Source organism: Rousettus aegyptiacus, unplaced genomic scaffold (assembly GCF_014176215.1).
Source record: "Rousettus aegyptiacus isolate mRouAeg1 unplaced genomic scaffold, mRouAeg1.p scaffold_m13_p_5, whole genome shotgun sequence".
In the NCBI taxonomy this organism is placed as follows: Eukaryota; Metazoa; Chordata; class Mammalia; order Chiroptera; family Pteropodidae; genus Rousettus; species Rousettus aegyptiacus.
The window spans coordinates 106,207,545-106,234,752 of record NW_023416308.1 but is presented as its reverse complement, the minus strand read 5'-3'; the positions used below and the strand labels follow the sequence as shown (position 1 = coordinate 106,234,752).

Genomic DNA, 27,208 nt, shown 5'->3' with positions numbered 1-27,208 from the left:
TCTGAGAGTAGGTCACAGAAAGACATCAGATTCTTCTGCCTGTTTCTCTTAGAATATTCATTCTAAGAGAAAATGGGTACCAGAGATGGCCACGCTGGAGAGTCTACGTGAAGGTACTCTAGTCACCAGTTCCAGCCAAATCCAGCTTTCCAGTCACTCCCTGCATGGCACTAAACCTGTGAGAGAAGCCATATTAGATCTTCCAAACCAGACTCTCCATCCACTGAGTACCACCTTGGTAATGGAATGAAGAAATGTCCTTGCAAAATTCCTACCCAGCAGAACTTCTAAAATCATTATTTCATATCGATAGGTTTAGGGTAGTCTGTTATGCAGCAATAGAAACTAAAACATAAACCAGTATATCATTAGATCAACTTAAAGATGGAAATTTATAGAAAATACAACACGTACTGATTGGCCTTGTCAGAGCAATGGTTAAATATTATACACCATGTCTTTATGGAGTTCTTTTACTTTATATAGCAATGTAATTATTTGCATAGGCTCAATAAGAATCTATCTTCTAACAGAATATAATTAAAGAAAACAAATTTGTAACCATGACCATGCCAGAAATGATTCATTTAACAGTAAATCTCATTTAATTAGGCATGACAGGCCCACTAGTAAGGAAAAAGGATTGCACTCCATTATGTGGAAATGATGCTTCATAGGCCTCCCAGGAAACTCTCCCTATGTGTCAGTTTTATGGGTAGTAAAGAATGTCACTTTCTGGAAAGTTAGGAACATGGACAAATTTGGGGATCTTGGAGTAAAAGGAGAATGCCACAGTGTTAGGTACTACGGACGAAACCAGTAGAGGCAAAAAAAAAAAAAAAAAAAAAAATGGCTCCTGGTTCCTGGTGGTTCCTGACCTTGAATTATGTGAACTCTAAGGGCTATAAAAAGATTTCTGGTACTAGAGAAATGACAGAAAAATATACACGACTCCAGGAGCTGCAGAAGATTAACTCTCTAATCCTACCATCATGTGGTTATCATGTTCTTAAACATAAAACAAAAAGATCTTCATGTGTTCATTAATACCTCACTGTCCTTATACAAATGAAATAGGCTAAATATAACAAAACATCTGATAAATGATACTGATAGTGCATTAGAAAATTGTGGAACAAACTTACTTAGTCAAATCTGTACCATAATTGCACAATTTTGATCATAGGTAAAGATTGAAAAAGTGAAACTGATATTTTTTACCTTATTCTAGTCCTCTGTTGACTATAAACCAGTAAAATTTATGTTTCTAAAAGATTTGCATTTCAAGAGAGAAACTTGTGAAATTACAGGGCTTCACACATAAGTTACAAAAAAAGAGAAACATCATGTTTGGTTTTTTAAATCAAAGACAGAAATGTGCATTTTTAAATATCAAATCTGTTTAAACTGTATATAATTAGATTTACCATATAATAACATAAACAGTACATATCACCATCTCTATACTCTGCAAACTAGCAGGTTGTTCTGAAAGCTGGCCTCCTTTTCACAGTGCTTTACCGGGAGTCAAAACTGAGCTCAGAGTTCAAAGCTTATCCAAGAGTTTTTCTCTGACAAATCAATATTGACAAAAATACTTAAAATATTAATAATCCTGGCCAACAATGATAATAAGCTTATTATATGTGTGATGAATTTCAGCTTGTCTTAATTCAACAGGTGACAGGTATCCTCACAAAGAACTGTAATTTCATTAAAGTGGCCAATTCTGAGAAAGCACTTATCCACTGTTGGCGAAACATTTAGTTCCCTACTAAATTATATATAACCATTCTAAAGTTTTTTTTAAAGAACTTTGATGAGTAGGCTGTCCTCCACATTCACAAGAAATTGCTTCTAAAGGGAGTGAATCACCAAGTTTGTATGATGACACTGGAGAGTTGAAGGTGAAAGGACCCACGAAGTCCCCTATTTTTCTTCGGCTGGCACCTGTTTCCTTTTCAATCTCCTTTCCTCTTATTTCCATCAGATAGAGAAGAGGGAGGGATAAGTTTAACCACTGGAGTGAGTTTAAGAGTTGGTCTAAAAGAGACAAGTTAGACTAGTTCAACTACCTTGCTAGTCTTGTTTCCTAACTGAACTCTGCCTGATACAGAAATTGGTATCAGGAGTAGGAGCCCAAAAGATAGACCTCAAAGGACTTTTGCATTGGTTTGATTTGATCCATACTACAGTAGCATCTCCATTGATCGAATAAACGCTGGTTGCTGATTATAATGAAGTATTTATTAAGGAGGAGCCTTAAGAGACCAAAAGCTAGCTACATTTGAGTTTGGCAGAAATGATGAGTACTAAGACTGCAGAGTGCCTTCTCAATGCACTGGAGCACTTACCAAAAGAAAATGACAAGCTTGGGTCTTTAAAGTTTCAATTCACATTTATGATCAGAGAACCAGACAATTTCTATGGCAGCCCTAACAAAAACTTTTATGTCTTATAGCCACAGAGCCCACTTTGCTAACATCAGATTTAACTGTGCCAGTTGGGAAATTACTATGCAGGTTGAATTCCACAGACTCACCATGTTTCATGCATGAAAGTGAAAGCACTGAATGAGAAAGAGTGAGACGCTAAGTCTTGGGGTATCTATCAGTGAGGATGCCACTGAAGCTGAGCATCTTGAACCCCCAAACTACTCTGAGCTCCCCTTGCCAGTGGAAGTACATATCTTGTTCTCCTATGTCTGAAGAGATTAGCTTTCCCTGGTTTGAAGCATCTGTAATAACCTCACCATATCTCTCAAAGCGGTTTCCTTAAAGAGAACGCCTCTTCTCTAGACCCAACTGGACCACCCCTTACTGCCACCCACAACAGGGTTCGATCACAGAGTTCTCTGGGGAACAAGCACAAAGTCTGATCCACAAATAGCTTACACACAAAAATAACTAAAATTTTGCTACTTTGTATTGGTAGAAACCCAGGAAATCTGTGTGAGAGCGGATTCTAAAAAGTGTTAGACCAAGGAAAACAGAAGATAACACCAGATTGAGACTTTTTTTTTTACTGAGTCACTTACCAGAGACAGGATTTCATGGTTAGCTTAAAGGAGCTCTGAGCCAACTTGGTGGCTGACTGAAACTTGGCCTCCACGACAGCCTACATTTAGTGAGACTGGGAGGCCACAACTTCCCAGGCACAATGCAGAAGCAGGGATCCAAGGGCTTTAAGGAGATAGGAATGCTGGAGTGGGTTTATCACATGCAACTTGCACACACAGCCCCTCCACCACCACACCCCAAGAGGGCCCAGTGGATGTTCCCTTCACTAAGATTCCAGCTTCATAACTAGAGTGCCATTATATGGGCAAGAGGTTATTAGTCTGGTCCTGGAACACACTGCCAGTCATAAAATTTGCCATGTTGCTACACAATAAGAAACCCTCCATTTCCTCTCCCTAGCTCCTTGTTTGTTTCCTTCATGGAAACAGAATGCAACTACTTACGTTATTGGCGTGGTTTTTCATTTTGTTTGTTTTTGTTCTTTGTTTTTTGACCTATTTGTTTTCTCTGTTTCCTCCACTAGCATATAAATTCGGTGAGGGAGAAAGCTGCACCTACCTCGCTCAGCACTGCATGTTGACTGCCTGGCACAGTACCAGGCACACAGGCACTCAACAAAGACGTGCTGAATGCATAAACAGTTACTCTATTTTCATTGACATGAAATTCTAGTCCTTTCTTGCCCTGGAATTGATAGGTTCATGAAAACATTATCCTCCTTCAGAGATGATTTACATCTGAGTTGAAAACTTGTCCAAACTTCAAAATCTCTGTGTATTTCTTCAGCTTAGAATGAATGACCTGATCTGCTTAGAATGGACGGCCTCTTACATTAAATTTATGTTATTCTCAGAAAAACATTTTTCAAAAGTTTCAACAAGGAAAAAAAACTTCCCTCACAATAAAGGTCAATTCAATGCCTTTGCCATCTGTTCCACCATGAAAATGTTTGAACAGGATCCTCCTGTCTTACTCCGGAATTACATTTCTGCCTACGGTCACATGCCACTTTATATAAGTTAATCAAATTTTCAAATATTATTAAAGTATATCTTCTGACTCATTAAGCAACTTTTATACAGGCTGGAGCACCTCCTGAGAGTGTCACAAGGTAGCTTTTCTTGTTTCTGTATCGAGCAGATGGTAGTTTCATTCGTATCACAGCATTTCAAAATACAATGTACCATTTAATCAAAAGCTTCTATGTTCTGCATATGAACCTTTACTTCTGGCAACTAGGAGATGCCTTCATTAACAGCTAATTTTACACACAGACACACACACACACACCCCACATTTTTATCAGCATAAAAGTTATTACACACACGACTACAAGTAACTAAGAAAGAAATGATACTAAGACTCAGGCAGTATGCTAAGTTCACCTACTCAGTAACTACACTTCAGGCTCATTAGTGTCACAGCTTAATTCAAATTCACACCTCAGCGAAATTGCAAAATACTGTGTCTTAGACCTTTAGGGTTGCATTTACATAGTTGAAACCTTGAAAGTCAAAATCCTTAAATGCCAAAGATTTGTTGTATATCGATATGCTTACCTTTGTAAAGATCTGTGCTTTTGGCAAGGTTAAAAAGATTTAACACACTTAATATTAGGAATCTATAAAGATCTGTTTTTTGCCTAAAAATAAAGTGCATCTATATGTAATCCATCCAGTAGGACTAGCTATGATCTGGAAAAAAATTATAACAAAAATATAGACCTCACAAGGATGTGTGAAGGGTCAAGAAGATAATACATATGAGGGAATAAAGAAACCACTACATAAATGTCAGTAGCACATGGTGATATAAATAATAAAATGCAGTACATTGTATACCTTAAACTTACATAATTTTATGTCAAGCATACCTCAATAAAGCTGGTAAAAATAATAATAAAAAACAGTAGAAATTCTCTCTCCTCTGAATTAGGGCAGTTCTTTGGTTGGCTACGTAGAGAAGTCAGTTAAAGCAAGGAATCTTAGAAAATGATAAACACACAGTGTAACCATCTACTTTAATTTAAACTATGTATAAGTATAATTCATTCACCAACCCCCTGTGTACAGCCACGGCCTTTAGTTCAGACATGCTGACTGGAATTCCTATCTTTCTTGCATAAACCACATCCATAACATATCATTTATGATTGCAGTTTCAGTTCTTTAAAAATGCAGTGAAAACTTCAACACATATGAAACAGAGAGCAATTTTATTTTACTTTTAATAATTTTTTTCCAATATATTACACTTGTCTTGTTCCCCCCTGAATTCGACAGTCAATTTCCAAAAGAACTCGCTTTTATCACTTTTTCAGAGCATTCTGCTTCATTTTTATAGAAACAACTCTTTTTACACTAATATTGCATCAGTTTACAGATTATTCAATAGCATATGCATCCAGCATAAGTGAGTTTGGAAAGAAACACAATTGACTCTTAATAAGTAAACAAGTTGACTTGTAGCGTAAAAGTGCACAAGCATCAAACTGAGAAATCTCCTGGTCACAATGTAGGTCAGTTTTACCAAGGAAAGGGACAGCACTGGTCAATCTACCTGATTGGTTAATTAGATGTCAGTTAAGAGTCTCTGTCACATTATAATTCAGGTCTTCAGTTGACTAAGAAGAAAATTCAAAATAGTTTCCCTGTCACATGTATATATGCTAACTTTCCTATTTTTCCTTCAATCATGATCTAAACTTTATAAAGACAATGAAGTCAAAGTAAAAAAAAAAAAAACACAAGATACGTCAGTTACACAGACGAATCTTCCTTTTTCTCAAGTTTAGAGAAATCTAAAATAAGAGCAATAGCTAACAACATCTGCCCAGCACCTTACAGTTTGCAAAGAACATTCGCATATTCTCATTTGAGTTTTACATAGTGAGCCTGTTACAGGATATCTCTTGACATCAATACTTAAAAGTGTTAGAATCTTTACATCACTAGAATCATTGAATATGCTGTGGTCTTAAATAGTTCCCTGACCAGGGGCAGAGTTTAAGTGTGCTATGCTGAAAGCTGTGTGTAATTATCAGAATGTAGGTTTTTAGCAACTTGAATCATATTTACTTTTGTTACTTTTTTAACTGTTATCTGGATGGATTTGGTATTTCTTATATTCTAATCTGTAATTTGTACAAATTTACCATCTGCTGTCATTAAAAAAATGTTCAGAATGCCACTTTGGTGTGCCCTGATTCAATTAATAGTAACTTCATTAAGCTCCTAATTAAAAAAAAAAAAAACCGCACACAAGATTTAAATGGACAGAAATGTTCTAAATAGAACATGTTAAAATAATTAGAGAATTTGACTCCTGACAACAGAAACTAAATGAGTCAGTAAAAGATATTGTAAGCAAATTACAAAAGTCCCATATTAATTTGAAAAAATTAGTGATCCATCTTTAAAACATCCCGTTAACAGCATGGAAAAAAACGCTTCGAACTATAAATATGTCAGTGCTAGATATCTGCATGAACATATTAAACTTAGATTAAGCTGCATTCCTTTTGTTATTGTGAGGGGAGGAAAGGTTTGGTGCGAGAACTTACTTATTTCACTGGAAACCTGGTTCAGTTTATCCTGTGACCTGCTGATAAGGACAATCTTCATCCCACGCTTTGCTAACTGAAACAGTAAAAGAGACACCAGACACTTGAATCACTCACACCTGTGCGCTTCATTTAAAAACAGAAATTAGATATATACTCATTTGAAGAAAACCTCACCATATGATAATTTAAATTAAAAAACAAAAACACCCAAGTGTAATGAATGGACAATCCAAAATGAAGACTTTACGAAAGGATGCCCCAAAGGGTTATGTTTCTAAATCAAGCTAGTATACAAATGTCAAAGGGTTTTAGGAGAAGGAAGACCATTACTTTTCATTTTGTATTAATCTACATTGTTTATCGTAATTATCTATTACTTCTACAATTTAAAAATTGGCTTTAAAAGTGTATTTTCAGATTGCATACATAAAGACCAAAGGACTGGAAAGAAAACTATCATTAAAATGTTAGGAATTCTCCAAATAGAATAAATTAAAAATTTTTTATTTAAGCATTATACTTTAGGAACAACAAGACAAACTAAGACAGTTAACTGGATAAATTAATAAAGAATTTCCTGAGGAGCGTCTTCCATGCACTTACCTGGCACTGTGTAAGTGCTGCATAGAATGTTTAAGATTTACAGGAATTTGGTTTCTACTCCAGAGACACATAAATATAGAGGCAGAGGAAAAAACACTGACAGAAACAAAACATTTTTGTGAACGATTTCAGACAGTATATAAATGAGCAATAAATTAGCTTCTATGAACTATAAGTGATTTAGTAAACTAATATTCCAGTCTTAAAGTCAATTTTTATTAAGTAATGAGTGATACTGCAAATGAGAAAATATTGGACATTTTTTAAATAAAAATAACAAAGGTTGGTAATAATGTGCTAAATTAATCTGCTGTGAAACCACTAAATAACCCATGAATCCACGCTGATAATTTTTTTTTAATTAATATGAGGGAAGGATAAGTAAAAGCTCTTATTTATAGAAAAACAGCATCTAATAAATATAGAAGGAAAGATATCATTAGAAAACCACTATTTTTAAACCACCACGGTAATAACTTATTTTTAAGGCTAAGATTGTCAATGAATGTTAAAACCACTGGGTGAAAAATTATTGGGAAATAGGATGTTCGTATTGTCTCAAAGTATCATCTCACATATTCCTTATTACTCAGAGGTAAGGTACCTTTATAATGCAGAATTATGGGGAGCAGTATTTTCATAAATGATTTATCTAAACATAACCAATAATAGAACAAGAGGACTTCTTGTGCCTCCTGGTAAGACACAGTCAGAAGGATACAATAACATCTGTGTAATATTCTTGATTTAAAAAAAAAAAAAGTTTAACCTGAATCTCATCATGAGGAAATAATCAGACAAATCCAGTGAGAATCCTTTTACAAAACAGCTGGCCTGGATTTTTCAAAAATGTCACTGTTATAAAAGAAAAAAATATATATCCAGGGAACTCTTCCAGGCAGACATGAAACCTAAACTGGATCTTGGAACAAAAAATAAAGATCTAAAAGGAGGTTACTGGTACAACTGGGCAACTTGCATAAGGGTTGTATGTTGTAAATAGTATTGAATTGACTACTGCATTGTGGTTATAAGGGCAAATGTTCTAATTCTTAGAAGATTCATGCTAAAATATTTAGGGGTGAATTGTTATGTATGATGTCTGTAACTCACAAATGACCCAGCCAAATTATAATTATAATAATAAAGAAAGTAAAACGTGGCAACATGTTAACAATTGACGAATCCCAGGAAAGGGTATAGGGGTATTCATTATATTCTTCTTGAAACTTTTCTGTAGTTTTGATATTCAAAATAAAAAGCTGGAAAAACAAAGGTAAATTTTAAAAAATAAAAAGCCTTTGGAAATGACAAATGAAAGATTCGGAGGGTCTGCCAGGACCTTCATCACCACGGGGCAGTGTCACGGGCTACAGGTGCCTTTGCAGAAGTGGAAGACAAGGACGCTTGCCTCAAGAGTACTGCCAAGTGCCTGCCTTGTATGATGGGTTTTCTTTGTTTATTATTATTTTTTAATTCCTAAATTTTATTAGGCTTATGCTCGAACACAAGGGAAGCAGCATAGAGGAAAGGAAGGTCCTCCGAATTGATTCTGATGGTGGTTTTTAAACTATTACAGTTTCCTATCCCCTTTAATTCCATTACAGAGAATTTGAATCCTTTGCCTGTATATGTCAATCTCTTTCTGTCAATCAGTCCTTCTTGTGTAAATGATACCATGGACTAGTCTGAAAATGTAACCACTATAGTAACATATCCACCCTTTGAAAAACAGTTTTCAAAATAATTAACTTTAAAAAACAAGAACTGTCCATATTTACATAATATAAAATTAAATTATACTAAATTTTTCACAATTCCAAGTTCCCAGAAAGTTTTATACTCATTTTGTTCATATATTTGTAATAGCAAAAATAAAGGTCTTGAAAAACACCTACCTCGTTTGCATATGATTTCCCAATTCCATCAGTACTACCTGTGACAACTGAGAAAGAAAAAAAAAGTAACAGTTTAGTTTAAAAAATACAGTGAAGAACTGATCATACACAGTTAGGATCCATCGATTAGGCACAAGAGGACTTGTGTGGTACTTTGATGTAAAAGATGGAGCAATATAGTGGTTCAAATTTAGGACTGAAAATACACTATAATGGCTAAGACTTAAAAACACTACAATACCAAGAGCTGATAGGATGTGAAACAACTGGAACTTTCATACACTGTTGGTGGCACTGTATTTCCAAAATGCAATTATTCTGGAAAAACTATTTGGTATTATGTCCAGAATTAAACATATGCCTACCCTACAACCTAGCAATTCCCAAGAGGTATAAATACATCACATCTACCAAAAGAGTGTTCACGATAGCTTTATTTATGCATAGTAGATAAACATGTCCAGATATTAAAAAAGAACAAACTAATAATATCTGTAAAATATGGACAATCTCCCAAATGTTATGTTGAGTAAAAAACACCTGACATAAAAGTGTACAGCCGTTATGATTCTTTTATGAAGGTTAAAAAAAAAGACAAAACTAATCTATCATGACAGAACTCAGAATACTGGTTACCTCTGGGTAAGAAGGTAGATAGATGACAGGGAAGGGACAGTAAGGGAAGTTTTGAGGTAAAGGAAATATTCTATATTGTGTGTGCATGTCTGCGCAAAAAGTTATTGAGCTGTATACTTAAGTATATGCTATATCATTATAGCTCGATAAACTAATTTTTTAATTACGCATAGTAAAAAATTGAATAAGATCTGTTTCTTCAATGGTAAAGCATATTTCTCTTATTCAATTGCACATTTCTGTAACTTTTCGTTTCCTGGGTGTTTTGGAGGCACAGGGACCCAAATTTTGCAATATATTCCTGCTACTGATTCACTAAGGTTTCACAAATAAAGGTTAAATATTTTCTAATGTTTCCGATTCTCTCATTTTTCCTTCTGTTTGTGATCAATTTTTCTGCTCTCTCCAAAAAACCTGGGCAGCAGAAACATCTGAAAATTATAATGGATCAGGCTACACCACAGTATCTTATCTCTGAAATCCTTACATTATGTTTGTTACAAATTCAGAGAACGGCTGTCTGTTCCAAAGGGTTAGGGACACTCCCAAAACTTCTCTAACTATTAGTTTTTCCAAATCGTTTACAGATTATGAAAAACGAGTTATGGTGTAAAGTAGGATTTTCTTGAATTTGTCCTAAAATCACTTCTTTCAAATTACATAAGATGGCTGCACTTTTACTATTCAGAAATACGTCAAACACATTCATATTCTTCCTAGCCATGTCATTCAAAATCTCATGGATTTTCATTACATTTCCACTCAGCCTTCATCTTTCCAGTTTCGAAACACTTTTTAGAATTAAACAAAGTCAAACATACCCCAAATTAAAGAAAACAGTTAACAAACTCCCATGTACCCCTTACCCAGCTTCACCCATCATCAACTTGAGCATAACCTTGCTTCATAGATACCCCCACCAGCTTCCTCCCACCTCAGATTATTTTGAAATGAATACCAAACATCATTTCATTCAAAAGTATTTCAGTATGTATGTTATTAAAAAGAACCACAATACTATTAACACATTCCTAAAATGAAAATAATAATTCCTTGACATCCAATATCTCACTAGTACAGACATTTTGGATGTCAAGGAATTATTATTTGGTCGAATAATAATTTAGTCGAATCAGGATTTGGTAAGTTCCATACTTAAAATTGGTTAATGTCTATTAAATCTCTTGTAATCTCCAGGTTCTATCTATCCACCTACCTCTCTATCTATATCTATTTATTTAATCTCCATCTCTCTCTTCCCCTCTCCTTATTTGTTGAAGATATCGGGTCATATATTTATATTTTCCCAGCCTGATTTGTTGATTGCATTCCCCTGATGTCATTTAACATGTTTTCTCTCCCCTGGTGGTTGGTTATAGATGCTTGATGAAATTTGGGTTTGATTTCTGGTAAGAATACTTTATAAGTAATATTGCGTATCTGCACCAGGTGGCATATATCTGGTTATCTTTCTTTCCGTTTTATTAGCTGCCATTGATGACACACTACTTCATTAGAGGTTGCAAAATGGTGATATTTAAATTCTATCATTTCACCTTCATTTATTAGTTAGAATATTTCCATAGAGAAATGACTCCTTATTAGTTATTTGGTTACAATGATATAGCGTTTGCATAGGAGAACAAGACAAATGTTTGGGTTTTTCCTCCTTTATTTACCAGTTTTCAAAATAAACTGATTCTTTCAAAGATAACCTATGTGTTTTTATTGTTGTGGTTCTGTTTATAAAAAATATTAACTTATGGATTTAACCATTTGTGGTAGAACCCACCTATATTATAGTAAGCGTGACTTGAAAGCTCATGCAATCTCCTGATCAATTCAACTGCACATTTCTGTAACTGTTCATCTCCTGAGTATTTTGGAGGAATGAGAACCCCAATTTTTACACTATATTCCTGCTACTGATTCATCAATGTTACACACATAAAGAATAAATATTTTCTAATGTTTCCAGTTCTCTCCTTTTCCTTCTATTTGTGATACATTTTTCCGCTCTCTCCAAGCTCCCCAGAACCTCAAATCCTCTCCTTCATAGCCTTGTTCAAACTCCACTGTTCCAGATCACTTCAAATAAAAGGAACCTTCTCTCCTCTGAACTCCACAGCTCTTCATAAGCATTCCTCCTCTGGCACTGACCGCTCTCTACCCTGAATTGTATTTCTTTATGTATATACGCCTTAATTCTTCTATCAGGTTCCAGGCTCCTTGCTATGTGACATGCATGAGGTAGGTGCTCGGCAGACATTTGCAGAAAGCATGAATGACACTCACCATTTAGTTTTAGTTGGTCTTACAAACTGCCAAACAAACAACTTAAGACCTTCCCTGAGAACCTGGTTTCTCAAAGATCTTCCCTTTTTTAGTATAGTACTTTACACTCAATGCATCTGCTGCTCATCTATCTACTTACAGAGCCTTTTGTACCTAGATTATTCTGTTTGTTCTCTACAACTGTGGAACAAGAAAATCCTGTGTATGATTACGGTAATGAATTCATGGCAATATCAGACTTCTCAGATTACAGGCTTAAAAATCTCTTAATAAGAAAATAAGTAAACTACAATAAAGTCATTCTATATAGCATATCTAGAGTTTGGGGCTAGAATATACACATTTCAAAAAAATACTGATGACTCTGATATACGTGTGTGAGAGTTTACGCACACGCGCATGTATTCTCTCTCACGTGGCAGGTAAGTTTTACTCAGTGAACCATTTTGGCTTAGCAAAGCATGCCAAATTATCAAAGTAGTGACAGCTCACTGTTCCTGTCATTAAGATTTGCTTCTTTAAGAACACTGGGTATTATCAGATCCCATTTTGCTATGGAGTGAAATGGATAAGTTAAGGTAGTTTTCAACAATACACAGAAAAAAGCTGCAGGTATCATGCATAACCCAATAGCCTCAGGTACTACCCACACCCTAAGGGTTGTGGGAGTACATATAATGGCCAGGGACAAAAGTGAGGTAGAAGAAAGAAGGGGAGGGGAAGAAGAAATAAAAAAGGCATATTTTGTCATATATAAATACAACACCAGAACCCAAATTTGCAAGCCTTTGAGAAGATGGAAACTGACAAATATAAAGAATCCCCCAACTTGGCACCCAGAAGTGTCTAGCTTGTTACAGATTATAGAAAATACTGGCGTCTGACCAGCACTGGGCTTCCAGATTTTATACAGTCGACAAAAATACTTTAGTTTGTGTAGGTTAAAAATATTCTACCTCTTTTTGTCCTCAACTTGCTAGGAACAGATATTTTTAGTAAGTACCCAATCAACCTTATCAAAATCAAACATCAAAAATAGACTGGAGGAACACTGGAAGCAAACCTGCTATTTTTAGCTGTTCTGTCTATTTCTTGCCACTACCCACCAAATTCTGACTGCAGAGCCCATGCATAAGAGCTTAGTTATTCCAGGCAGGTTCCTTCTGTGGCCCTTCTTTCCCCCTGAACACCTGAATGCAGAAAACACTCAACTGATTAAAGATTAATACTGCTGCAAACCATGACAGCTGCCTTTCCTCTGAGTGCTTTTGGGTGGGGGGTAGGGGTGGGGTGGGGTAGAGAGAATAGAAAATGACAGAGCTTGCATCAGTATTCCTCTTGGGGATCTATTACATGGGAAGAAAATTGCTATTTCAATTCCCCTTTGTTGCTAAAAATAGCAGTCTCAATTGATTCAAGCGAACAGGGAACAGGCTTAGCGGTGCTGAATTTAGAAACCACTGAAGTCCCAAAGAGCAAATGCTAACGTAGTCTAACACATGCCAGCTCATATTTAACGAAGAACAAAGAGAAGCGTGCAGGCCGCAAGTTAATAAAACAGCAGCAACTTCCTGCATTTTTATTAGAGAAGCAGTGAAAGTGATGCAAAATAAAGGCAACTATAACTTATTCTCCTAATCGTGTTTTAATAAAAAGCAATTTTACAGAAAAAAAAATATTAGATTATGCATAAACTCAGATACTGTGGGCATATCTCACAACCTCATAGTTCGGAAAAGTGCATGTGCTTTCGTCCGCACAGTGCATTACTATGGAGAGAAGATGCCCAGCTTACAAATGTCTGTCCCACAAGAGGCCCCTTCTCTCACTCGGTCTGCTCAGGGTCCCAAATGATCAGCCCTCTCAGCCTTCCCTCCTCTTCTTTGACTCAACCAAACACTGCAGCCAGTTATAGCATGCCACTTTAAAAACTAACAAAGAGAAGAAAAAAATCGGAAACGACCTGTAGGTTGAGAACGGAGAAAAAGCAGAAACTGTGAAAAGCAGGATCAAGTGAAGACAGGCACCTAAACCCCAGGGCCCACCTCCAGGCAAGGCCTTGTAATGCCTTCTGGTGGCACCAAAACCCCAAAACACCTTCTCCCTGGTTTTCTCACTTTACTTGGTTAACTGAAAACCACTCCAGATAATGAGTCATTTCAGTTAATGCCACATCATCTTTAAAAATGAAACCCTTGTATAAGAATTAAAAAGCTATCAATCTTGTGGCTCAGTGTGATTTAGTGGATTCAAATGGCAATGTGGCTCCCTTTGGGAATATCCAAAATGCGGGGGGAACATGGAAGGGGCTTCATGGGAGCAGGTATTCTGGGAACAAAGAAGTTACTACTTCTGGATCACAGGCCTAGTAAAACACCACAACGGAAAGGTGTTAAGCTTTCACTGTTTTAGTTCAGAGAGTAAATGAAGTGGTTCAGAACAGGGGCCCTAAAATCTGACCAGCAAGGCTCCAGTTCAGGTTGAAATGTCAATTCTGCCATCATTGGAAGCTAGTTAACCTCTATTGTCTCAGTTTCTCTGTTTGTTAAAGTGAAGACAATACTATCTGTCTCATTTGTAAAGGTTCAATAAAATGTTAATAATAGTACCCGCCATACCGGATTGTTTGAGAATAGCATGGGACTTAGTACACAGTAAATGCTCGATAAATGTCAGCAATTCTCAGGAGTTAGCAATAGAAAGTGGAAGGGGTATAGAAAGGAAAAATTGAAAGCTATTAAGGTTAGCTATGACACCAAAAACTACATGCAACAAAAGAAAAAATAGGTTAAGGTGAACTTCATTAAAAATAAAATTTTTGTTCACCAAAAGACAATATCAAGAACGTGAAAAGAAAAAACAAATAATGGGAGAAAATATTTGAAAATCATATATTTAATAAGGGTCCAGTATCTAGAATATATGAACACCTACAATTCAAGAACAAAAAGACAACTGATTATTAAAATAAGCAAAGGACTTACATAGATATTCATCCAAATAAGGTATACAAATGGCCAACAGGCACATGAAAAAATAAAATAGGTAAATCCGCAGAGAAAGAAAGATTACTGGTTGCCAGGGGCTAAGAGTAGCTACTGAATGAGTATGGTTTTTCCTTTTGGGGAGATAAAAATGTCTTGGAACTAGACAGAAATGATGGTGAATGTGAATGTACAGCGCTGTGAATATCCTAAATCCCACTGCACTGTACACTTTAAAATGGTAAATAGTTAACTTTATGTTATGAGAATTTTACCTCCATAAAAAAAGTTCTCTACAAAAAAAAAAAGTTAATAAACACTAGCTTTTAAGCAAGTGCTAGATCAAGAAAGGAAAATAAATTGCTATTTCTTTCACTGCATCGTCTTTGAATTCAGGGAGTGAAACTCCAATCCCTACATCATTCGATTACACAACAGAATACAGAGGAATCTAAGTTTGGCTCGTTCCCTCAGTTAGAACAGCACCTTGGCGTGTATCTAAATTTACTGACGTGTAAATAAATTTATTGGGTACCTAATATGTGCCAAACACAGTAGCAAACAGAGACTATCTGTTTTAATTGCCCAACACTCCATTAGGTACAATTAGTAACTGTCCCAGCTACTATATGAGGGTTATACATAATAAGATTACTATAGTATCTAATTTTACAAATCTCAGAGAGCTTACGTGACTTGCCCATGGTCACATCACCTTAAATCTAATTATCAGAATGTGAACTCACTACACAATAGAACACTGACTTATAAACTAGGAACTTCCTGTAATAGTCACAGTGAGCAATAATGCATGATGTATATTCAAAAACTGCAGAGTTCCTTGCTCATTAACCTGATAATGCAGAATCCAACTTTACTTTTCACTATTCCTTAACCAGCCTACCCTCAGCCAGTCTATCTGGTGTTTCCCAAATACAACATGCCAGGAAATCAACTTCATGTTGTGTCTGAGTCACTCATATTGAGAATGACATTTCTCTTTACTCCCCAACCACATTTAGCCACCTTTCAATAACCTGAACTTCTAAGCTTTACAGACCATAACAACCAGTAAGCCTGGCTGACTGTGTGGCCTCTAGGATGTCAAAGCCCTCCTATTAGTAGAGGCTAAATAATGTATACAAGTTCAAAATACTGGAAGCAAAGGAACAGAACCAAAGTTACCTAACTCGTTATATGGTTCTTAATCCTAATGATTAATTAGGTCATAAAATATAGCAAGGAAAAAAAGAGTTGACGGTAGAGTTATAAGATTCTTGTCTCTGATATGCAATATAATTCTGGCTTTATTTTCTCCTTAATGTTGAGTAGTTAACATTCAAATGAGACCTGTGCAGCCTATGCAATTGTTTTATGTTCAACATAAACCATAACATTCCCTCTACTTCCGTGTAAGAAATTTACATCTCAGAAATGCTTATAGGTTAAAGTTTTTACATCAAGTCCAAATTAAAACAGTCCCATAGCTCAAAATAAGAAATATTAGCTTCTGACATCCTTTTCATTGTACACTGGTAGAGGAATAACTAAATCAAACATTCCTTTAACTTATAAACAGTATGCAAACACACGAGTAGGTCAATAATGCCTACTACATGTGTCCTTGAAATCTATAACTCCACCTTGATAAAAGTAAAAGAATTATAATGAGATCTGCTTGGTAATTCCAAAAATTAACTTCTTTTCAATGGCCCAAATTTAAATACACCAAGGTAGATAAATATATAGGGAAGGTCTAGTGCAGATTTGGCTTGTTTCAACCTAATTCATCCAGTTTAAACTTGTAACAATATTCTTTAGGTAAGAAGTAGGTAATTCCTCCAAAACAAAGGCACTTTGGATTTCTGCCACTCTGATAAATAAATGCCTCCCTTCTAAGAAGCTATTCTGCTTTAAGCCACTAGGTGTATCACAATAACACTACAATAACATCGTATTTTGAGCTAGAGTCTGTAAGTGAATAATTTCTTCCTCAAAGATTAAACACTTCCCTAAATGCCTAAATGCTGATGTTTCAGCCAAACAGGCCTCACCACATGGGCAGGTACTTTACACATAGGAGATATCATGGGCTTCTTCCTGTCAATGCCTGAGGCTGGCCTGGTCAAGAACTTCAAAACAGCCTCCCTAAAAGACAGTTTGATCAACTATTTTCAATGTAGATCTTGAAGACCAGCTAGTTTCAACCATAAATTTGAGAAAGGAAATAAAGAATGCTAATCTATTCTCTCCAACAGTTTCTCCCAGCCCCACCCCCACCCCCGCCACCGCCCTCATCCCTAGAGAGCCAAAACCATGGAAGCACAATGCTCTCCTGTCAGACATCTGTCTGGATCCTCTTTCTACTTTTTAGGAAAACCCAAGACTGCCAATGAAATTATGCTAAGCAACTTAACGACTATCACACTTTTCAAAATGAACACTCAATGAGATACATTTCCAACAGAATCTTTTTAAAGGAGCTTCATCTAATCCAACACTATTTTTCTCAGTTGCAGAGATTATATTCTCCATAAAATAGCAGTAAATTGACTAGCAGTCAGGAAACCTATGTTCTAGTCCTGGTTCTGCTAACTAAATGAACCAGTAGTTAACATTTCTGAGTCTCAGTTTCAGCATCTTTTAAGTGTAGTCACATATTTAATGTATGGCCAAGACCCTATGATTGCATGACTATGATTAATATAAAGTCATAGTAATGACTTCTCTCTCATCTTTAATTTTCAAACATACACACATACACATCCACAAGTTTTAGAAACAGTATAAGTTAGAACTGCGATTTAAAATAATAAAATAAACAGCTCATCTTCAGAAATTTAAGATGAAAAGAGCATGGGTAACCGATCAAAAAATCTTTTATTTTCAACTTTTCTTCCACAGACCTTTAATGAGAAAAGTCAAAATTCCTCACAATTAGGGTTCCTCACTGCTAAACTTATAAATTTCAGTATTCTACTAGATTCTACTAGATGTACAGTAGGTCTTGTCTTTCCTAATTGGTCCTTGATCCTTAAGATGCAAGGACATCTGAACCAATTCTTTAAATGTCACATGGCATCTGCTGGCACTTACTAACTTAATGCTCTATCGACTTTCCTTTTAAGATTTTCAGAATGAACATGACCTTTAAGATGTGGTATATCGCAGCATTTTTGCAATAGTAAAACCGAAACCATTCAATAATAAGGGATCACTAAATAAGTTATATTATATAATTGAAGGATATATATATAGTGTATATATAGTATATAATCATGATATATGGCAATGTATAGCATACCCATATATAGCTATATTATATATTATATACGATATCTATAATATATCAAGACAATGAAAACACAATGCGGCTATCAGAAATTATAGCACAACAGAACAGCTATTGGCAGTGAAAGGTATCTACAATATATTGCTAAGAGAAGAAAAACTGGAACAAAACTGTGTAGAACAAAATCAACTATATTTAAAAATGTTTATTTCTCCTGAACACCCTTAGTCGGAATTTGTAATAACTCTTATCTAAGGATGAGCCAAAAAAAGCTAATCGAAAATCCAGCTTACAAATAAGCCAATTCCCAGATGCAACAGAACAAGTACGGTTGCTGTCTTTTGTATAAAAAGAGATTTACATATACACATGTATGTGCATGTTCATGTGTTTATTGGAAGAAGTCTAAAAGGTCACACATAGACCAAGAAATTGATAGAGGATTAAATGTCATTTTTATTTTCTTCTTTTGCTTAGCTGCGTTTTCTAACTTTTCTATAATAATTCAATCTTTTTCTTATACAATTTTTTAAAATTAATTAATGTTTTATGGCGACACTGGTTAACGAAATCCAATAAGCTTCAGCCGTACACTTTAACAGTAAGGCATATATATATTTACATTGTGTGTTCAGCTCCGATAGTTAGCTTTCTTTCTGTCACCACATATTTGAACCCCTACAATGTTTTTTATAAGGTTTAACATTCAAATAAAATTACGTTCTGTAAATGTTAACTTAATTACACTATGGAAGCTCCTATCTGGTTATTGCCACGGGAGAGGGTCTGTTTAACTCAGCATTTAAAGCCTAGGATAGAAGAGCACTTAATAAACTCAGACTTTCCAAAATGAAATAAGATAAAGAACTGAACCTATTCTACCGCTCCTGGAGAACCGGTTAGCCACTGCCCACTGTCATTCATTGCTTCAGTCCCTCTCTCCTGACCTGAGACCGAAAGAGGTATATTGGGAGAAACAGAGAAACGGCGCTGACCAAAGAAGGACAAAAGAGGGGAGAGAAGGGGATTATTGTGGATTTTCTACTGTTTTACCATAATACCAAGTTCTTGGAAAGACAGCATTGTAAAACTCAGCATTAAAGAGATGGTGGATTGATTATTCTACGAGGGTAATTTATATCAACAAAGTGCCTTATAATTATGAGTTATTCCTCTAGCATGCTCAAGACTCAAATAAACTTAAAAGATCCCACAAACTCCCCTCTAAACTGGCTCGCTCTTCCCTGGAGCCTTGTTCTAAGATTTTATTTAAATACTACAGGGCTGCTTTCAAGGATACCATATAATTTAAGAATAACTAAGGAAATATCTCCTGCAAATAATGAGAACAGCTGTAATATTTTACACTGAATTTTTTTTGTCTGATGGAATCTACTTCTTCTGACAAGGGCTGCTCACTCTGACAGGACACAAGGCCACCTCCAGTTTCAGTGGGCCTCTTGGCTTTTAATGGGCTACAGTGTTCTCTTCAGTGAGAACTAATGTGACATTGTATCATGACCGAGTCCTCAAAATAAAGTATATTTAAGTAAGTTTACCCTTTAAATAACTGTGATCTCATATTTATATACTGTATAAATAAAATCTGTTCTCTGAATCATTATGTAAAGCAAACTCCCCTAGTTAACTTAATAGAAACCTGAAGAATCATTTGGAATGCAAACATTCCCACCCTGTCCCTGGTCCCATGCTCCACGTTAGCTATTTTTAAAAATTTATATTTTCCTACACCAGGTTTTCTTAAGAGTGGACCACATCTGCATTCTGACAGGCTGAGCTCCTAACTGGGGACAGAATGTATACAAGAAACCATATGGAAATTTTAATAGACAAATGATGTCATAACTTTTGTTCTATAATTGCTTTAAGGCAAGGGTCTGGTTGGCAGGTTGTACCTGATGTGAGAGGCAGTGCCTTGTTTGCGTGTGTTAGGACCAAACATCAAAGCATGGCTGAGTTTTCAGTAGAAACAGAGTTACCTCCACTTACGAGAATAGTCTCCAAATCACTACAATTTCTAGTTTTGTAGGAACGTGGCTTGGAGCCTTTCCTATTCCACTGGATTGGAAAAGACCATGGCACTTATGGCCCATCTCCCGAATGTCTGGAGCGACTTCTGGCTACATGGTTGGCTTCGCTATTTTGTCACTCTGGATATACAGGAATGGAGAGCAGCTTACATACAAGAACAATTAATTGGAGCAGGGGAGGAGGATATTTCTTTGTGAGGATTCCATGGAGACTGTGCAGAGATATGTGTGTGGTCTGGGCCAGGCAGTTCCACTTGCAGCACTATTTCTGTGTAGTTGCAACATGATGTGATTGTCACTTTTTGAACTATGAAACCCCTGAGAGATTGTGCCTTCTGGTTGAAATATTTATAATTGGGGGGGGGGGAGCAATTCAGAAACTACCTAAATGTGCTTAATTAATCTTAGAAACTTGGTCCATTGGAAGGCCAATGCTGAAGCTGAAATTTCTCTTTCATTTAATTTGAGAGATAAACCAAGTAAAGAAACAAAAGACAACACCCTCTCCATAATCAAAGTTCTAATGGTACCTGTTGAGCAAGGTAAATGCTTAGCAATTGGAAGATTGTCTTTGAAGTATGACAGGGCTCTGGACCACATCCCATCTAATGGTAAGCCTCAATTGGAGTTGTAGAAATCAGGGATAATAACTGTGTTTGTATGAGCCACCGCAGACCCAACTCATGCCCTCAATTTCTCCTCTGTCCCTTTGCTTTGGCTTTAGGGATTTGATCTACTTCGACCCCATCAGCATCACTCTCACCTACGCTATCCCACGGGACTATGGAATGAGATGTATCTCTCCGGTTACGTCTCTTCACTGTCCTGAAAGATAAACAACCCTGGTCCAATTTACTTATCTCAATTTACTCATCTATAAAATGGCAATAGTAATGGTACTTAACTCCGAGATTAGGATATGAACCTGGACAACAAATCCTTCCAATAGTTCCTGTCACATAATTAGCATTATATAAGTGTCAGCCATTATGTTTTATTATTGTTGTTGTTGTTTAGACTAATCCTTGATTAAAAGCACTATACATTAGCACCATTATTGTGATTCCTTTTAAGTATGTAATAGCTAACTGGTATATAAAGTCAGAATAATAACATGGGAAATTTTCTAAATTTAGAAATTTTACAGAAGTCTTAGTTCGTGGTCAGCGATGACTAACACGGCACTCTCACTGAGCGTGCATTGTAAGGGCGGCGACCCCACTCTTCCTTACACGCGTTCCTCTGTTGCGCCTTTGTTTGCTAAAACTTCGTTGTTCTTTTACAACCTAATTTAAATAGGCCCTCCTTTGTGAATCTTTTTCTGAGGCCTAACTTCTAATATCCTAATAACTTACAGTTTATTTTGTTCATTTTGCCTCTCTCCCCAATTAGAATGTAAGTTTCATGAGGATATGGATTGTTATATTTTATATATGGATGAATCTCAGTACCTAGTACCGGGCATATAGATTTTCAATAAATATTACTGAATTATGAACTTTCAACTTGGCCTACCCCAGACTTCTTGTTAAACGAATCCCCATCTGTTTAAGCCATCGTAGTCAGGTGTTCCATTGATTACAGGTGAATGTGTTTCTGACTGTTACAGCAGTATAGCATACTCAGAGTATTTATTATCCCTGTTATTGCTAAGGTATTATAAATTGACTAGCATGTATTATGTGCTTACTATGTTCTAGGCATGATACTCCATATTGCTAAACCTGCATTATCTTTTTTAACTTTAACAGTGATTTCTGAGATACGTACCAATTTTTCAGATGAAGAAACTGAGGCTCAGAGAAGCTAAACCACTTCCCAAGATAACATAACTAGGAAATGACAAGCACAAATTGTAAACAAAAATTTCTGGCTTCTGTGCCTACACTCTTACCCACTATACTGTACTGCCATGTCTGTGAAATATCCATACATAAGTCTTCTCTCCTTAAAATAACTATAAGTTCTACAACTCAGGAATCCTGTTTTCTAAGCCATGGTATCCACCAAGGCTATTAATGTGTTAGGTCCTTAAGGATCTACTCAGTAAACAGTTCTTGGAGAGATGGAGGAGTGGATACAAAACCTACTTGGGAAATCTGAACTTTTATAAACATGAGACATGAGCATCCATTGTTAAAAAAAAAAATTAATTTACTATATTTATGAGTTTCCCCTTGCTTTCTCTTGATTCCAGGGATTCTCCTTCTGTTGTGGTTATATTTGCCACTCGAGCATCTAGAATAAGGAAAGGATCTCCTAACAAATTAAATAATTGGTGTTGTATGTATTTAGAGATAATGATGGATCTATTCTCAATCCAAACTAGTAGGCTTTCTACCACATGGGGTAATCCCTAGGCCCTTAGGCAGCTACTGCTCATGCAAAATGATGCCAGCCCCTAGTTTGGTAAGACAAGGAAACACACACACACACACACACACACACACACACACACACACACACACTCTGCATACACATACACACATAAAATATTGGAGAAAGCAGCCAAAAACTGAATGGACCCAGGAAGAGAGCCTACGATGCACGTATCTCTTTTCCTTGCCTTCTGCTCAGTAATCCATATAACAGTTTCCCATAACAGACAAGTAGAGATACGTAAGCAGCTGCAGATAGGTGAATGAACTGTGTGATGCTGAAAATCTATGAGGTATCTAAAACATGAATTGAAATAAAAGCATTCTCCTCCTCCAAACAGTTCTATGAACACATCAAAGGGAAAAGAAAAGAGTTAGAGGAGAAAATGAGAAAAGAACAAGATCTGGTCTGTGTGACACATTTATAAAACTGATGGCCTGTCAGCAAGACACTGATGAATATTTTTGCAGGATAAAAATGGCAACCTAGTGTCTAAAAATAAACCACTGCCGCTGCAGACCTGTCTGGTTCAGCTACACCACTGGAATACAAACGCCCGCACTCACTAGTGCATTTTAACTCAAGGTTTCACAAAGAAGGAAAATCTGAATGTTTTGTTAGCAAGAAAAGATATTTTACACGGTTTTGAACCACTTCTGTTCTCTATATAACATACATTTGAATTTGAATGTAAATGATTTTTACTTACTAAAAAAAGGTAAAATAAATGGTAATAGCAAGAAACTATTGACTCACCTCACATAAAAAATTATTTCTTCCCAACCTAATTATAGTAAAATAAGAGTGGGGTATTATGACCATCTCGTAATAATATACTAAAATTACAATTTAAAAATAAAACAACAAATTATTTCCAAGCCATGCTGACTTGCATGGCAGATACAGTCAAAACGCTCTCTTTGAATGATTCCAGAGATGAGGTAAAAAAACTATCATCTCATTTTGCATCTGAACTCTTTATAATATAAAAAGTTGTAAGCTAAAATGCAAAAGTGAATTTACTGTCCTTCCTTCACAAGCAGCACTTCAACTCATCAAACCCATTCCCCTTACTCCTGCCTTGTGCAGTTATGGTCTTAGCTAAACGGTGATTTTGACTTTGAGAGTTAGAAACCTCTAGGCACTCCTAGAATATTTTGAAAACCGTCATGCCACCATTTTTAACAGAGTAAATGAATTAACTCTTCCTAACAATGTGAATAATGAAGTACACTTGATTCTTCATGACCACACCCAGTTAGAATATGAGAAAAAAAAAAAACAGATCAACACTTCAGGGGCCAACGAAGTTTTCACAAGACAGCACAACAAATACTGCCTAATTCTTGATGTTACTCAGCTGCGCCACTCATTTCACCGTAAACGGCCACACACTTAAAAAATACAGCTTCCAACATACATCCCTGCGCTTGCATCTCAATCTAAATGATGGCAAAGTTTCCTAATGAAAAAAAATGTATAAAAAGCTGTTAAGATAAAAATAATTCCATTAAAAACATTTTTTTTTTAATATCCTCGATCTTATTTTCATAGTAGGCACCACAAACTTAATGATGGTCAAAATAAAACTACCGGTTCCCACTTCAGGATTGCTCCTCTATTCAGCATTCCCCAGGGGACCATCCATTCATTCAGCTGATAGAGCCAAAAGCCTAGAAGTCAGCTTTGATTTCTCTCTTTCCTACACATCTAATCCGTCCACAAGACTTCTCTCCTCTCTCAAACACATACCAGTGCAAGCACCTCTCATAAAGCACCACACCCTAGTTCAAGGCACCATCATTCATAGCTCCCCTAGGTGACTGCAAGGCTCCTTAATGTCCATCCTTCTTCCATCCATGGCCACTACGATCCATTTGCCAGACAGAAGCCAGAGTAATCTCTACAAAAAGTCGACGACATCACATTACTGCCCCTCTTTAATTTCTCCGATGACTTTCCATTACTCAGAATAAAAAAGTTCTTTCCATGTCCCATGGGATCTTCCATGGCCTCATCGACACCTACCTTTCCTACTACCATTCTCCCCTCTCACACAGCTCAGCCAAAGTCTTTGCCTTTTCTCAAACACACCAAGCCTAGTCCCATCCATGGGTCTTTTTACTTCTTTTCCCCCTGTCTAGAGCACTCTCACTCCAGAGTCTCACAAGACTGGCTCTTTCTCATCATAAGGTCTCTACTGAACATCATGTCATCAGAGAGGCCTCCCTGACCACCCTCTCTAGAATACCCCCAACAGTCCACTGCTTAAATACCAGTCACTTTCTATCCACCTTATCCTTGCTTTACTCCATCAGTTACCATCTATGATTATATTTATGGGTCTAGTTGATTATTGCCCATCTTTCCCTACTTAATCAAGCTTTATGCCTATCTTATACATCACCATATCCCCCAAAACACCTAATGTATAAATCAATCATCTACAGTAACAGAGAGTACCAACTCAGATAACTTTAGAAACCAGACAGGTAACCTAAGCAGTTAAAACTGGCAATGTCTAGCTAATGTGGAAATGCAGGCCCAGTACAACAGCTTACTATTTTTCAAGAGCAGTCAGATATACAACCTTCTAGATGAAATCTTCCAACTGTTTAATGTTGGCAGCTTACTGTGCTTTTATTTTTTAATTAAAACTCTGTATAAAGCAAATAAACTATGTGTGAGCCAGATGCATACATAGGCCACCATTTGTTAGCTTCTCACCTATAGTACATCTCCTAAATTTAGACTTACTGTGACAGGTTATTCTAAAGATGACCAAAAGTACCCACCATTCTGCATACTCTTTTACAATGTGCATCTGCCATTCCTCCCATTAAGAGATAGAATCAATTTTCCCACCTTTTGGACAGTTAAACTTACTTTAACTAACTTGCTTTGTGTCTTCTAACCTAGGCCTTAGCGGGCCTTGCAGTCATGTAAGGAAGTCACTGAATAATAAAAGGACATGTGAAGAGATCTGAGACCCTAGATATGAGTGAGGCCATCTCAGATCCTCTGGTCCAATCAATACTCCAAAAGCAGCACTAGGCCCCAGCTATGTAAAGACATATCTTGAATCCTCCTGCCCCAGCAAAGTTGTCTTAGTTGACTCTGTATGATACCAAGGTCGGCCATCTCAGCCAGCCCTGCCCAAACTCACAGCCTATAAAACTGTAAGGAATGAAATGGCTGTTATTTTAAACAATTATATTTTTCTGTTGGTTTGTTTCTCAGAAATAGATAATGGAGACAGAAACTGATACCTAAAACTGAGATGTCTCAAAAAAAAAAAAAAAAAATCCCTAAAACATGCAGCATTGGTTTGGGACCAAGTAATGGGCAGAGGTTGGAAAAGTGGCAAGTAGATTGTTAGCAAAGGCCAGAAGAGCCATGAGAAACTTGCTATTAGAGGCAGGAGGAAGAGCAAGCCATGTTATTCAGTGATGGAGTGTTTGGCAAGAATGTTGCCTGTAATAACGTGAAAGACAAGAGTATTTACCTAATGAACTGGTGGATCTGGCTAAAGATATTTCCCGGTAGAATATTAAACGCCCTAACTGGCTCCTTTTAGCTGTATGTGACAAAGTACAAGAAGGGAGAAATAAACTAAAAGAGGGCCTGTTTAATCTTCAAGCAGAATTTAAATACATAGAGGGCACATGACAGTCTCTCAAACTGGCAAAAGACTTTCAAATTAAGAAATGGCCTCGGTAAATATCAAATGAAGGTTTTGTCCATAAAACCTTTTGTTGAGACCTTGGAAAGATTTAAGGTATTGCCTAGTAGACAATACTCACCTATAGAAAGGGACTTCTAAGAATCTTAAGGACCTTGTCTTATATAACAGTCTGATTGATCTACAGCAAAGAGCAGTCTACCTTGGAAAGGAATTACAGAAGTAGCTTTTGGGACACGGAATCAACTCCCCTAAAAAATTCATAGGAAACCCTCTAAGGTTTTAAGAAAATTATACTGCTAAAAGTACTACCAGCTTGTACTAAAAAAAGACAGAAACAGTTCAAAATGAGGAGGAAAAAAAGTGTCTGGGGATCCCAACTTCGTATAGATAGGAATAGGAAGCAGGTTGGAAAATGCTACACAGCTGCAAACATGACTCATTTCTTATGAGAAAGAAAAGCAACAGAGAACGCCGAAAGGACCAAAGGGTAGGGCTAAGTCTCAGAAAACAGCATATTAGGAAACGCCTCCTGAGGAGCAGAATTGAACAAGAATGAGGGAACATCCTCTATATGTGGAGTGAGAGAACTGGTGACATGTGCCCACTAGGATTTAAAAATCGCTATGGACCAGTGATGGCTATGTTCTTTCCAATCTTCCCATTTTTGAATGGGATTAACTATTGTAGTTTTCCTGTCTCTGTCTCACCACCCTGTGTTGGATGTAGACAGATGGAGTGAGTGGTAGGGACAGGCAACTTGTCTTCTTTCTTTACAGACCTCTAGATCCTAAGCTGCACCA

The 27,208-nt window shown here is 36.5% G+C and overlaps 1 protein-coding gene across 1 annotated transcript in view; it reads right to left on the bottom strand.

The window, feature by feature from the left end:
* Positions 1–27,208, bottom strand: part of HSD17B12 (hydroxysteroid 17-beta dehydrogenase 12) — a 125,942-nt gene that overhangs the window by 79,270 nt on the left and 19,464 nt on the right. The window contains exons 2-3 of the mRNA XM_016146840.2: positions 9,087–9,133; positions 6,583–6,658 (exon numbers count right to left, since the gene is read on the bottom strand). Of these exons, the coding sequence (XP_016002326.2) occupies positions 6,583–6,658; positions 9,087–9,133 (123 nt within the window). The remainder of the gene's footprint in view (positions 1–6,582; positions 6,659–9,086; positions 9,134–27,208) is intronic.